General features: G+C 44.6%; 1 protein-coding gene across 1 annotated transcript in view; it reads left to right on the plus strand.

The window, feature by feature from the left end:
• Positions 1-12668, plus strand: part of Lama1 (laminin subunit alpha 1) — a 130227-nt gene that overhangs the window by 23007 nt on the left and 94552 nt on the right. Inside the window, exons 2-3 of the mRNA XM_036173624.1 lie at positions 3253-3423; positions 3728-3840. Of these exons, the coding sequence (XP_036029517.1) occupies positions 3253-3423; positions 3728-3840 (284 nt within the window). The remainder of the gene's footprint in view (positions 1-3252; positions 3424-3727; positions 3841-12668) is intronic.

Raw genomic sequence — 12668 nt, forward strand, 5'->3', positions numbered from 1 at the left:
AGAGAGAGAGAGAACACCAGCCAGCTCTAAGTAGCCAGATAAGAAAATGCTCAGGTCACCAGAAGAATTGTCAAGTCTTCAGAGGGAGCAGTCTTGGGCCCCACTGTGATCTTTATCACACTGGCCGCTGTCCCCAGTGTGAGTCTGTCACATTCATGTTCCAAGAGTGCTGCAAAGCTGGGAACTAACTTTCTGATCCCTGGATTCTGCAGTGAATTCATAGACATATCCTGGGTAAACAAGAGGCGAACTAAGAAAGCATTTGGTAAACGAAGATGAAATGTGTCTCAATACTTACCAAAACCCTACAAACCTTAACTGAGGAACTTGGATTCTTACTTGTCTTAGAATTTTCTGAGATTTGAATTGACGACTTTGACTGTTTTGGGAAAGTCTTTGTTTTCTAAAAAGAAAAGCACTCGTGACACTAGAAGCCATTTGATTATTCAACCATGTAAAACATTCCTAATCTTTGTTTAGTTCTAGGAAAAAGTCATCTGGATATGTTGCCTCAATTCCTTCCAGTGGGAATTGCAGATCCTTTTCTCTGCTGACCATCACATTGATTTTTATTATATATTAGGTAAATATAACATTGGTTGGAACTGAAAACCTTTTCTCCTCCAGATGGAAACTTACACATATACACACTTACACACACACACACACACACACACACACACACACACACACACACACTTCCCTCGAGGGTCTGAAGGACTGACTCTGAATTATTTGAAAAGAATCAGCGAAGAGAGTGCTGGAGTGAGCTCAGTCAACATTTGAAGATACTTTAAGATGAGAAAATTATTCTAGAGGGAGAGACTCAAAGGCTCCTAATAATGAATTATTAAACTAGCCAGAAGTGTCTGGGACGAAGCTATGGTAACTGTGCAGTATTATTACCTTTTGTCCATAGGTTGGTGGCAATTGATTTCTAACTTAATTGTAGTCAGGGAACTTTCCAATACAGTAACCTGGCCCTGAAGGACGTTTCAGGAGGCCAGGTGTGCTTGCTCAGTCTGTGGAGAAAGGGGCTGAAAGCAGGAGGAGCTGGCAAATGAGGAGGCATTTATTTCATGCTCTGTGGAGTTCGGTGTAACCAAGTCACCAGTTGCTGATTAAATGCATGGGCAGGTGGAATATTCTGCAGTGTGTTCTGAGTGGGGAAAAGGAGGTCTCATTACTTCTGCAATAGCAATGACTGGAGGAAAAGAGAGCCCAACAAAAGCATGGAGTCGAGTCTGTGTGTGGCTCGCACGAGCTGGGCTGCAGTTTTGGCTGTTTCTATGTGGAACAATCTTCCCTTCTCAGTAGGTGTGAGTGGATTTCCTGTCCCTCCGTCTACCTGCTTGATACTCACGTGGTCACCCTGGGTTGAAGTTTCTCTGCAGATATGAAAATGACTCAGCTGACCGAGAGAACTTTGAAAAATTAAAAAGAAAGGGGGAAAAAAACCAAACAATTTTTATCCAAATTGTTCTGTCTAGTCCCTATCTCTGGCTTTCTTTTGCCTTCTACCATGTGACCACACACCACAGGGAATGAGAATTACTGTATTATGGTAGAAATAAAACATACGTATGTGATGCATAATTTTCAGCTACTCACAGGCTTGAGTGCAGCCTTTCCACTATAGTAGAACTGCCAGATAATTCTCATCTATTTATGTGAAAAGACTCTGAATGACTAGGTTTTTAAAATACATTTTTATTAATTCTTTGAGAATATCATGCAATGCATTTTGAGCACATTCACCAGCCTGTCAACCCTACCACCTAATGTTGCGAGTCCTACTTCTCTACCAAGTCTAGTTTGTGTGGCCCAGCTAGTCTTGGAATTGAAGCCTGCTCAGGTGTGTGGTCAGTCTACCTACCAGGGATCCCCCATCATTACAACAGCAACAACAACTGTCTCTCTTCCAGCTGGTGCAGAGTAATTGTTGTTTACATGACTTTTTCCAGAGAACCATTGTGTCTTATGATTTAAAATCCTAAATATTTACAATAAAGCACCATTGAATATACTGGGGGTACTCAAAGACCAAAAGAATTAAAGATAAGAATTCCTTCTATAGAATTAAAACAATTTTGTTCATGTGCATGTGTGTGAAGGGCTTTGGATGTAGTAGGCCAGTGTTCTACCCCTGAGCCACGTCCCCAGAGCTGACTCTGTTATTTACAAAGGACACATCATAGCCTGTGGTCCTTGAAGATCACAATCTAGTGAATCAGGATCTGCAGGATCCTGAAGCTTGCCCCCCTCCCCACCTAGCACGTACACTGTCATTTCTGAATCTTTATAGAATCTTTGCTGCCATCGCCCTCCTTTACCAAGATAAAGTTAGAAGAAGAACCCTAATGAGGATCCTGGTCTCTGGGTTGTGCAAAAACTGCTACCACGTACTTTGAACCTGCCCCGAGCCCAGCTGCTTGGAGATAAAAATCAGCAGAGATAAAGAGACTGGACAGAGCAGAGATTATCTGTGCCAGAGAATTGTAAAATTGGGATCTGTGTGTTATGAAGTTTTATTCACCCAAGAAAACAGACCATCATGAGGGAGAAAAGAAAGGAAAAAGAAGATTGTATATAATTACAGGGAAGACCCTGCATTCCTGAAAGGGATTCCTTCTATGAGGAAGGTGGCCAAGTTTCTCTGGGCAATGTGTGAATTTATAACTTGTCTTTAGTAAACACATTGTTTCAACATTTTTATTAGGAAAATCGCAATCAAAAAACTAGAATTGTGTTCTGAGAACTTGGATTCTACCACTATTGTTTAATTCTCTTTGCTAACTACCTCTCCAAGTGTCCATCTCTGTCAATCCAGGCTATTATTTGATGTGTTTCAAAAAGAATTGAAGGCAGAGAACACTTCACTCCTAAACATAGAGGTTACCCATTAATAATTGTCTTTGTAATATACCTATGGTAAGATGCCCAAATCTTAGTATATTCATCCTATGTTTTTTTCACAATCATATGTGCCTAAGAATCCCAAACTTCGATAAAAACGTAGAACATATTTATTCCAGAAATGTCTTCCAGCTAGTGTTCTGGGTTTTTCCTCACAGAGGAGGCCTGTTTGTCTCAGAGTTCCACGTCAGTGAGACTTGAAAGCCTTTGGTGTACCCAGTCTTGGTGGAAGGTTCTTTCATTCAGCATGTGGATTTACAACCCTTTTGGGTTTGCCTGTAAAGTGGGTTGGGCAGCGTGGCTTGGCTGATTTGGCTTTTGAACTTTGCCTTTCAGGCTTGTTCCCTGCCATTCTCAACCTGGCCTCCAATGCCCACATCAGCACCAATGCGACCTGTGGTGAGAAGGGGCCTGAGATGTTCTGCAAACTCGTGGAACACGTGCCCGGCCGACCTGTTCGACACGCCCAGTGCCGGGTCTGTGACGGTAACAGTACAAATCCCAGAGGCAAGTACAGCTCTTTCTATTTGTAGAAAAGCACCCAGGGAGATACTCTATGCAACTTATTTTTGTGGGTCCTGGGATTGGACCCAGGGCTTTGCACAAGCTTAGCGTGTGTTCCGTCTCTAAGCTCCAGCACGGGCCCACTAGTGGGAACTTACACTTTCTGAAGTAGCAAAGACTTCCACTGAAAATCCCCAAAAGCTGCTCACCTTGCCTTTGCACTGAGTTTAGCAGCTCAAGAATGAAAATCCAGAGCTGAAAATGACATGTTCTTGTTTTTGTGTTTTTTTTTTTTTTTTTTTAACAGAACGCCACCCAATATCACACGCAATCGACGGCACCAATAACTGGTGGCAGAGCCCCAGTATTCAGAATGGGAGAGAGTATCACTGGGTCACAATCACCCTGGACTTGCGGCAGGTAGGTGGGGTCAGACCCGTTGGAGGGGCTCTGTCTGGTGTCTGCCTTGTTTCTTAACCCATTTGTTCGAATCTCACTGTTTCTTCCAGGTATGAGGTAGATGACGCAGGCTACTCCATGGCACCACTTCCTGGCCCATTTGGTCCTAGTCCAAGCCTGGAATGTGGAGGGGGGGGGCGTAGATCTGGCTGGGTGGAGAGGCTCCATGTGGTGTGGGAAGGGTCTGTGGGTGGGTGAGGGGCAGGCAAGGCAGGCCCTGACGGAAACCTAGGGGTTTACTGTGCAGGCAGGGGTGGCTAGACCAGACTGGAGCACTGATGTGGCACAGGGGCTAGAGCTGACTGGCTGGGGAGGGTCAGGACAGGCAGGACCGGGCTGGGTGGAGAGGATGGACCTGGTGTCTGAGGTTAGTTCTTTGCTGCTCTGCATGGGTAATTCCTGCCTGTTTCTTCCACGGACTGGTGGTGTTTGGAAAGCTTGGCTGTTACACTGTTAGAGCCACCATTTGTAAAACCTAAGAGGACCCGATGTATGTAGGAGTCCCACTTTTAGGAAAGAGAAATGTGCCTTGATCTGGTGACGGCACAGCCAGAGTAGAACGGAAATTTACGTAGTGGTGCACATTCCTGAATTCTGCTCACTGTCTGGTGGTGTAGACACACGCTCTGGCATAAATACCCTGACTGCCACTGGTCATTTTGGGTATGTTTAAATTCAAAGTAAGTCATTCTGAGGGGGAATGCACATTTTCTTTGAATCTTGAATTTTATGATTATCGAAATGATTTTAGGTCCTACTTACTATTGGAGTGCATTGCCTGTGCTGACGTCTCTCAGCACAACAGAAGGCTTTCTGATTTGAAAAGTACTGCATTAAAGATGAGAATTTCACCTTAGAGAAATGAAAACCCACATCACAACAAGAGACCACTTCACAGCCGTCAGGATAACTATCCGAAGAGAAATAGAAAGTCTCATGGGTGGTCAGGGTGCAGCGGAGGAAGGACATCTGTGCACTCCTGGCTGGCATGGAATGATGCAGCCCCTGAGGAAAACAGAACAGTGGTTCCTTAAAATTTTAAATACAGAATCATAAGATACCCAGCTGTAGCTGGAGTTTTCCTGTGTCCTGACCTGCCAGCAATCGGGGCAAATCTCTCTCTCCCACTGGTGTCCCCCAAGTAAACACACAGAGACTTGTATTACAAACTGTATGGCCATGGCAGGCTTCTTGCTATCTGTTCTTATATCTTAAATTAACCCATTTCCATATATCTATACCTTGCCACGTGGCTTGTGGCTTACGGGGTCTTACATCATGCTTCTCCTCACAGTGGCTGGCCACATCTCCTTGACTCTGTCTTCCTGTTCCTCCAATTTTCCTCTCTGCTAGTCCTGCCTATGCTTCTTGCCTGGCCACTGGCCAATCAGTGTTTGATTTATCAATACATTCACAGCATAGAGAACATCCCATAGCACCCGGCTATTCTCCCTCCAGGCGTAGAACCCAAAGAACAGAAAGACTCAACTGACTCACAGAGCCAAAGGGTGGAAGCCACTCAGATGCTCATCAGTTCATGACTGGGTAGACAAACTTCAGTACATACATATTCTTCATTTTAGAAAGCAAATGGAAAACCTGACTCATACTGTAACATGTGTGTATCTTGAAAACACCGTGTGAAACCACACACAAAGAAGAAATATTGTATGGTTTGGAGGTAGAAAGTAGAGTGCTGGTTGTAGGCACTGAGATTGAAAAAAAAAGTGAGTTAGTATTTGATGGGAACATGGAATGATGATAAGGATGCTGTTTAGATGGGCCATGAATCATGCCACTGAATCATACAACTTATGTGGCTAAGATGGTAATTTTAATGTTACCTATATTTTTATCACAAGTAAACATTTTAACATTCTATGAAAGGCCTGGTGTATTGCATAAACCAGGAGAAAGGAAACCATGTGAGTTGGGCATGGAGAGGAGCATAGTCAGTGTCAGGAATTGGTAGACCATGTTGGAAAACTGCAAAAGGGGCAGAGAGGCTCTCAGACTGTGATGGCAAGGGAGGAACTAAGGGAGGGTTGGAACTATTAGCATTTGGACCCTTGGAGTGAGGGACAACATCCCTTCTCCTGACTTCATGGGAGAGTAGGAGGCTCCTCTGGGGACTACTGGATAGTTGCAACTGGAGTCAGGGACACCTGTAGGGGTGACACTGACAGGAAAAGCTGGGAGACAAGAGCAATCATAACTTCCCTCCTCAGGGTTCCAGCCTCAGCCCTGCAGCCTCCTGAAGAGACACCTGGTGGTTTGCAAAGCTCTAGTCTCAGCCTCAAGAAACAGAATCCAGGGGAGACTGTAGGTCTTTTAGCTGCTAGGTAGGCACCCATCTCCCAGCAGGTGATCTCTTGCTGTGGTACCAGCACAGAGAAGCCACTGTGGACTCCCAGGCACAGCATGCTGTTAGCCCGATCCCACCATATGTTGGAAAGAAATGCAAACTTTGGAATCCTAGCCAAATCACAGACAGACTTCTAATATATCCTAGGACTCAGTGCCCCTGGATCTCAGTTGAGAGAATGCCTTGGACAGGACTGAGGAACTTGGGAAACAGCTCTGTTTAACATGGGCATATTAACTTGCTATTGATTTTTGCTGGTGTGGTGTAGTGGAAATGCATAGAGAGAGGCACGGAGGCAATCTTCTCACAGAGTAGAGTATGGTAGCATTATAAGTGCTGTAGTGTGCCCAACTACGTCCTCACATCCAGTGGACCTCTGTTTCTTCATCTGTCCCTTGTCTGCGTATAGACGCATGCTGGTTCACAGGCATGTGTGTGTGCTCATGCACGTGGACACTAGAGGTCAATGTCTACTTTCTTTAAATCTTCCTCACCTCACCTTGTTGAGATGAAGTCACTCTCAGAACCTGGTACCCTCCAATTGGCTAGGCTAGTCGTCCAGTGAGCCATGGGATCCACCGTCTCTGCCCGCCTTGTACTGTGGTCACAGATGTGTACCACCGTGCCTGGCTCATTTATGTGTGTGCTGCTGTGCTGCAGATCCCAACTCAGGCACTTTATAGACTCAGCCGTCTCTCCCACCCCAACCCCATCACTATCTTATCTTCAGACACCACCAGGGGAAATGTTAAACAAGACCTTAATATTACCTAATTAGACTTAGCTAATAGGATTAGCTAAAAAAAAATGCGATTATGCAGATTTTTAGAAAACAAACTTGTAAGTCAATGGTAATTTTTTTTTTTCCAGATTTGTAAAATGGAATGGGATCATTATAAAACAGTCAGGAGGTTCTGGTTAGTGTGAAGAGGGAGAGACACTCACCATCCCTTGACTCTGAGAGAACCACTGATAATACTGTAAAACTGTGCCAGCTTTACTCTGTTGTTTTTTTTCTTTCCGCTTGTTGTTTTTGTTTATTGCTTGTAGCTCTATGCATTTAATACCCCTCCTCCCCCATTAACATTTACTAGAACTTTCTGTGCCAGGCCTGTGCTGTGTAGTCCTCTGCTCTGGATTGTGTCATTGGAGTCTCATAATCATGCTCCAGTCCCTGTCAGTTACCCCCCCCCCCCCCCCCCCCCCCCCCCCACCCCCCACCCCCCACCCCCCACTCCACCCCCCGTCATGGATGACTGAACTGAGAATAGAGTGTTCAAACAGCTGGAGCAAGGATGGGAGCCGGCCATGAACCTGGGCCATCACATGGCCTCCTCAGACCCCACTCTTCCTCCAGCTGAGAGTCACCGATGTAAACAGTCCTGTCCCAGTGTTTTATTTTACATCTTGACTTGAATATTTCCCAATATGGCTGCAACTCACTTATTACAGCTTTCAAAAGCTGCGTTCACAGTCTTCTATAAGGGCTACCCAGGCCTGGGGCTTGGGTTGTTTCTGTTATGGATAATAACTTGAGCTTCCAATTAAAAAGTTCAGTCTCACCCCCTGCCAAAGAAATAATGCAGTGAATAGAAACCATATTTTGAAGTTTAAATTACAAGTTCCTGGTGAGTTCTGAGGATCACTTTAAAAGGAGTATTTACTGACAAATATCCAGAGATGGATAGGTGTCAGTTGGAGATGGATCGATCTTTTCCTCCTCAGCTCTCTTCTTCCATCTGTTGTCCTAACGATCCTGCAATGCAGACAGAGATGCTTTCCATTTTAGGAAGGAAAGTGTCAGGTCACAGGCTTAGTTCCTTCCACACTGTCCATGTTCCCTCCCCGGTCCCAGTCACCACTGCCTTTCAAGTGATAACGTTAAGGAAAGCATGGCTGCTGAGGCTCCTTAGAGTTTTGTTTTTTTCTGACTGTGAGGTACTGAGATTCTAGCCTCTGTCTGTTTCTTCTGTTGGCCTTTTAGTGAAGCCTGGTCCCCATGCCTGCAAGTGCGCAGCGGTCAACACTTCTTCCATGCTTGGCTGTGCTGGTAGAGTTGGGTGCTCTTCATTCCATAGTGTGGGACAAAGGAGAAAAGAAATGAGTTGGTGTTTTGTGTTTCCTTTAACAGAATTTTTAAAGCATGCTCAAATGTTTTCACCAGGAGGGTCCGATTTGTGAGTAAAAAAAAAAAGGATCCCTTTTAAGATAAAATCTGTTTTGTGAGAAAGGAAATGTTCCCTATGGCACCAACGGAGGGGCTGCCTTCTGGTGCCGCTTCATTTTTTTTTGTGTGTGTAGGTTTAATTAGGAAGTGGCGTTTTGTTGTGGGAACAGGATCACAGAGGAATCTTTGTTGTGTGCGAGCCCTGAGGCAAGAATTGCTGGCTTGGGGGGGAGTCGTAGAGCCTCATTAGTTTAGATGTCCATTGTATTTTGTTCCCTCAAATCTCTGATAAAATTGACAAGAATTGGGTGGTGCATGCTATTGATACACACACACACACACACACACACACACACACACACACACACACACCATTTGCTAAGGACACTGACAAGGTTGGTAAGAAAACTGGCAAACTACCTTCCTGAGACACCCTGAAAGATTCGTAGACCTTATGTGTAAATTGTGACCTTATAACAAATGGGTCTTGGCTTGGAGCATTTGAAAAAAAAAAAAAAAAAAAGTTCTACATTAAGGGAAAAGTTCTGCAGCAAGGCAATAACCCTCCTGCAAGTGTGGTCACAGAAGCGCGTGTCCCCACACACTGCTGCTATTCGGGCAGCGTGGTGTGCTTCAGCTGACCCCCAGCACTAATGTAAAGTTTTTCTAGCGTTTGTTTGGCAAAGCAAAGAGAAGAAAATCCGTAGCTCTTTGTGAGGGTTTGGAAGTCACCCACACTGTCCCTGCGGCTCACATAGGGTCACTCTCCTGTAGTCTCCACAGTGTATATTTTTGTCAGCCGTTGTCTACCATCTCATCCTATTTTTCATCCACGGTGACCCAATGGTGTGTAAGAAATCTGTGTTGACAGCTGTGGCATGCCAAGCCAGGGATGACCACCCTGTCGCTTGGGGGAGTTAGACAAACACTCCTGTTCTTCTTTTCTTCTTGGGTTCTGCAGCCTTGGACACCTTGTGTGTCTCAGCCTTTCTGGCTGGGACCCGAGCGGGATTCTGGGAAATGAAGGGGGGTGGTTTTGCAAGATTCTCTCACAGTAGGCTTTTCCCATTCCCAACTGTTTGGCATCAAAAATCAAGCTGCTTGTGTGTTTGTGGACACAAAGGGCTGAGCAAAAAGATAAATTGTAATTTCTGAACTAGCTGAACTATACTTTATGGAATCCATTCTACCTCCCCCTCCTTTTGATATGGGGTCTCACTGTGTAGCCCTGCCTGGGTAGGCTGGAACTTGCTATATAGACTAGGCTGGCCTTAAACTCAGCTGCCAGGAGATTTTTATGCTTCCAGTGGATCATTTCTTTACACAGAAACGTATCATTCTGATGTAGAAGTAATACAGGATATAATAGGAACTTTAACAAATACAACAAATTATAAAACAAGAATTTTTGGAGGCCTGGGGAGATGGCTCAGCAGTTCCCCCAGAAACCCATGTAAATTTCAGGTGGGCTTGGCAACCTGCCTGTAATTCCAACCTGGTGAAGCAGAGACTAGGGATCCCCAGAACAAGCTGGCTAACAAGAGTAGCCACATCAGTGAGCTCTGGATTGGACTGAGAGACCTTGTTCTAATGCATAAAGTGGACGAGTGATTGAGGATGAGTCTTGACTTCAACACCAGACCTCCACATTCATAGGTGTATGTAAAGATGTATCCACACATATGCAAAAATATGCACACACAACACATGCACACATACACACACACACATCCCACAAATGTGAAAGATGACAGAAAAGGAATTTTTTTTTCTAATCACCTGAAGTTTTAACATCCAGAGTTTACCTTCTGCCCTGCTCTTCATCTATGAGCCCACTGTACATATTTAGTAATTAAATATATCATGGAGTTGCTATTCACTGGGTTCTGGAGTCTCAGGATTTGCTGGTGCACAACACAATTGCCATATTCAAGCAAAACTCTCAGTACAGAAAAAGCAAGTTCCTTATCTCTACTGACCAATATAGCAACGTCTCTTCGGTCATCAGTTTGGAGAAGACCTGGTCCCTCCTAAGGTTGTGCTCTAGTGTCGGAAGTGGGTGTTCAACACTCAGCTTCTGCTCGGTCGTGCTACTGAGATATAGAGAATACACAGGAAAGGGCTGAGGGGAGGCATCTCACAGAAGGACTCACTGAAGGATGGAAGAGGAAATGGGGGAGGATGTGCAGGGGACAGAAGCGCCAGAAAGACTTGAGGTGGAGAAAATGAAATTGAGAAAGTGTGGAGCTGAGATGGCACATTCGGTCCTCAATGTTCTCTCCCACTTTTCTGCTTATAGAGCCACAAGGACTTTACTGTATCCCAGGTATCAGGATACCAACCCCAAAGCCAGGTCCTTTATCTTATAGGCATATTACATATGTATTAATCACATCCTTGTGTTTATTTGGAATTGTCACTAGCTGACATGGAATGCCTCACTCATCAGTGTGAATGTTGTATAAACATTTGCTATACCGTTTTTGTTCAGGGAACTGGATAAGGAAGAACCTGCAGGTGGTCAGTGCAGATGCTGCCATCAAAGCCTGATGGTAGGACATGAGGGGTGCCGTCATGTGATGCTCAGTAGTAGGTGCTGGGGCCACTGCAGATCATGACATGGTAGGGGTTCTGGCAGTAGCCATAAATTATCAGCACTGCTGTGAACTCACCAGAGTGCTGTACCCAGATGAGGAGGGCACATTGTCATTGAGGAGGGCACGCTGTCATTGGGGAGGACATGCTGTCAATTGCAGACAGTCAGTCTCACAGATCTTGAGTGTATGGTTGGATGGGTTTAAGCCATGCACTAATCAACTGTGGACCATTCTTGTCATCTCAGAGAACTTGTTCCCCATGCCCTTCCCAGGCTGTTGCCCATCATTTTCATCCTCTCTCCAGCCAGAGAAGCCACTGCTCTAAGTTTTCAATGAGCCCACACAATGATGTATAACTTCCTACCAAGGGGATCACACCCCACATCTGGCTTCTTTCTCTGAGATTCCTGCTGTGGTTTGCTCCTTTCTTTCCAAGCAGTGTTTCACTTTATGAACACACTGACATTTGTTTATCCATTCCTTGGCAGGGTGGTTTTCAGCTTTTGTCCATCGTGTAAGAGCTTCTGTGAACATTCTTGTAAAAGTCTTTTCTGGGTGTATGTCTTTGTTTTTTCAAGGAATGGAATTAAGCAAAGATTGAGTAAGTTTAACTGTAGGACAGATTAGTAAATCATAGCCCAGAAGGGGGCTTCAACACAGAACACAGAATTGTCAATCTTCGCCCAGATATGTAGCTCTCTTACCAGCCTCTTGCCCAGTACTTACAGACTGTCTCTCATCACATGATCATTGTTGGCTGTGCCAAAGCTGGGCAGTATTGGTTTTGTCTTTAGTGCCATCAGCTAAATTCCTATAACAGTGTCTAAAGACTGAACACTACTTTATTCTGTAGATACATAATGCTTTATTTCATGTGTGACTACAATTGGACACTTAGCATGTTGTTTCTTGTTTGAGGCCACTAGAAATCAAACTTTAACATTTCTGTGGCTGTGGTGTTGATTATTTTTCTCATTGTGGGGTCTTCAGGGACTTCAGGATTGGAATACAGGGCCTTGTGCATACTAGGCCAGTGCTCTACCACTGAGCTACATTCCGGCCCCCCAAATGCAATCTTTATTAGTTTTTTCCCCCAAATATGTTATTTGATTTATATGTCCATGGTGACTGAGAGTCTCACAACTCCTTAGCATCATGATTAAAAGGCCCCTGCCTGTCCCCTCCCTTCTCTTCTTCCCCCTCCCTTCCTTTCCTTTTGAATTTCAGAGAATTAACTAATCAATAATGCACTTTTATCTTGTCATTATATTGGACATATATCTAGGAGCACCAGGCTGAATACAGTGTTTGTTTTTTTTAATTATCTTCTCATGTATTAATTATGTTTTGAACATTAATCTCCATCAGGGCTGTCAAACTGCTTTGTAACCTGGCAGTGATGTCTTGCAGTGTTGGAGGATCGGTGCCTGGATTTCCGACTGTCTTTCTAACGATAGAGAACACAGCTGATTCCCTGTGGCATCATTTTGAGAGGTTATCAGATGAGATCTACAGCACTGGGAGAGGGGGGAGTGATGGACATCAGACACCTCATAGCCTCACTGTGCATCTGCATAAGTGCTTTCTCATCCCTGTTTCAGCTGAGGCTCCGAACCCCAAAATCACATTCATTGTATGCTGTGAATAATGCAGCGGGCTG

Source organism: Onychomys torridus, chromosome 23 (assembly GCF_903995425.1).
Source record: "Onychomys torridus chromosome 23, mOncTor1.1, whole genome shotgun sequence".
NCBI lineage: Eukaryota > Metazoa > Chordata > Mammalia > Rodentia > Cricetidae > Onychomys > Onychomys torridus.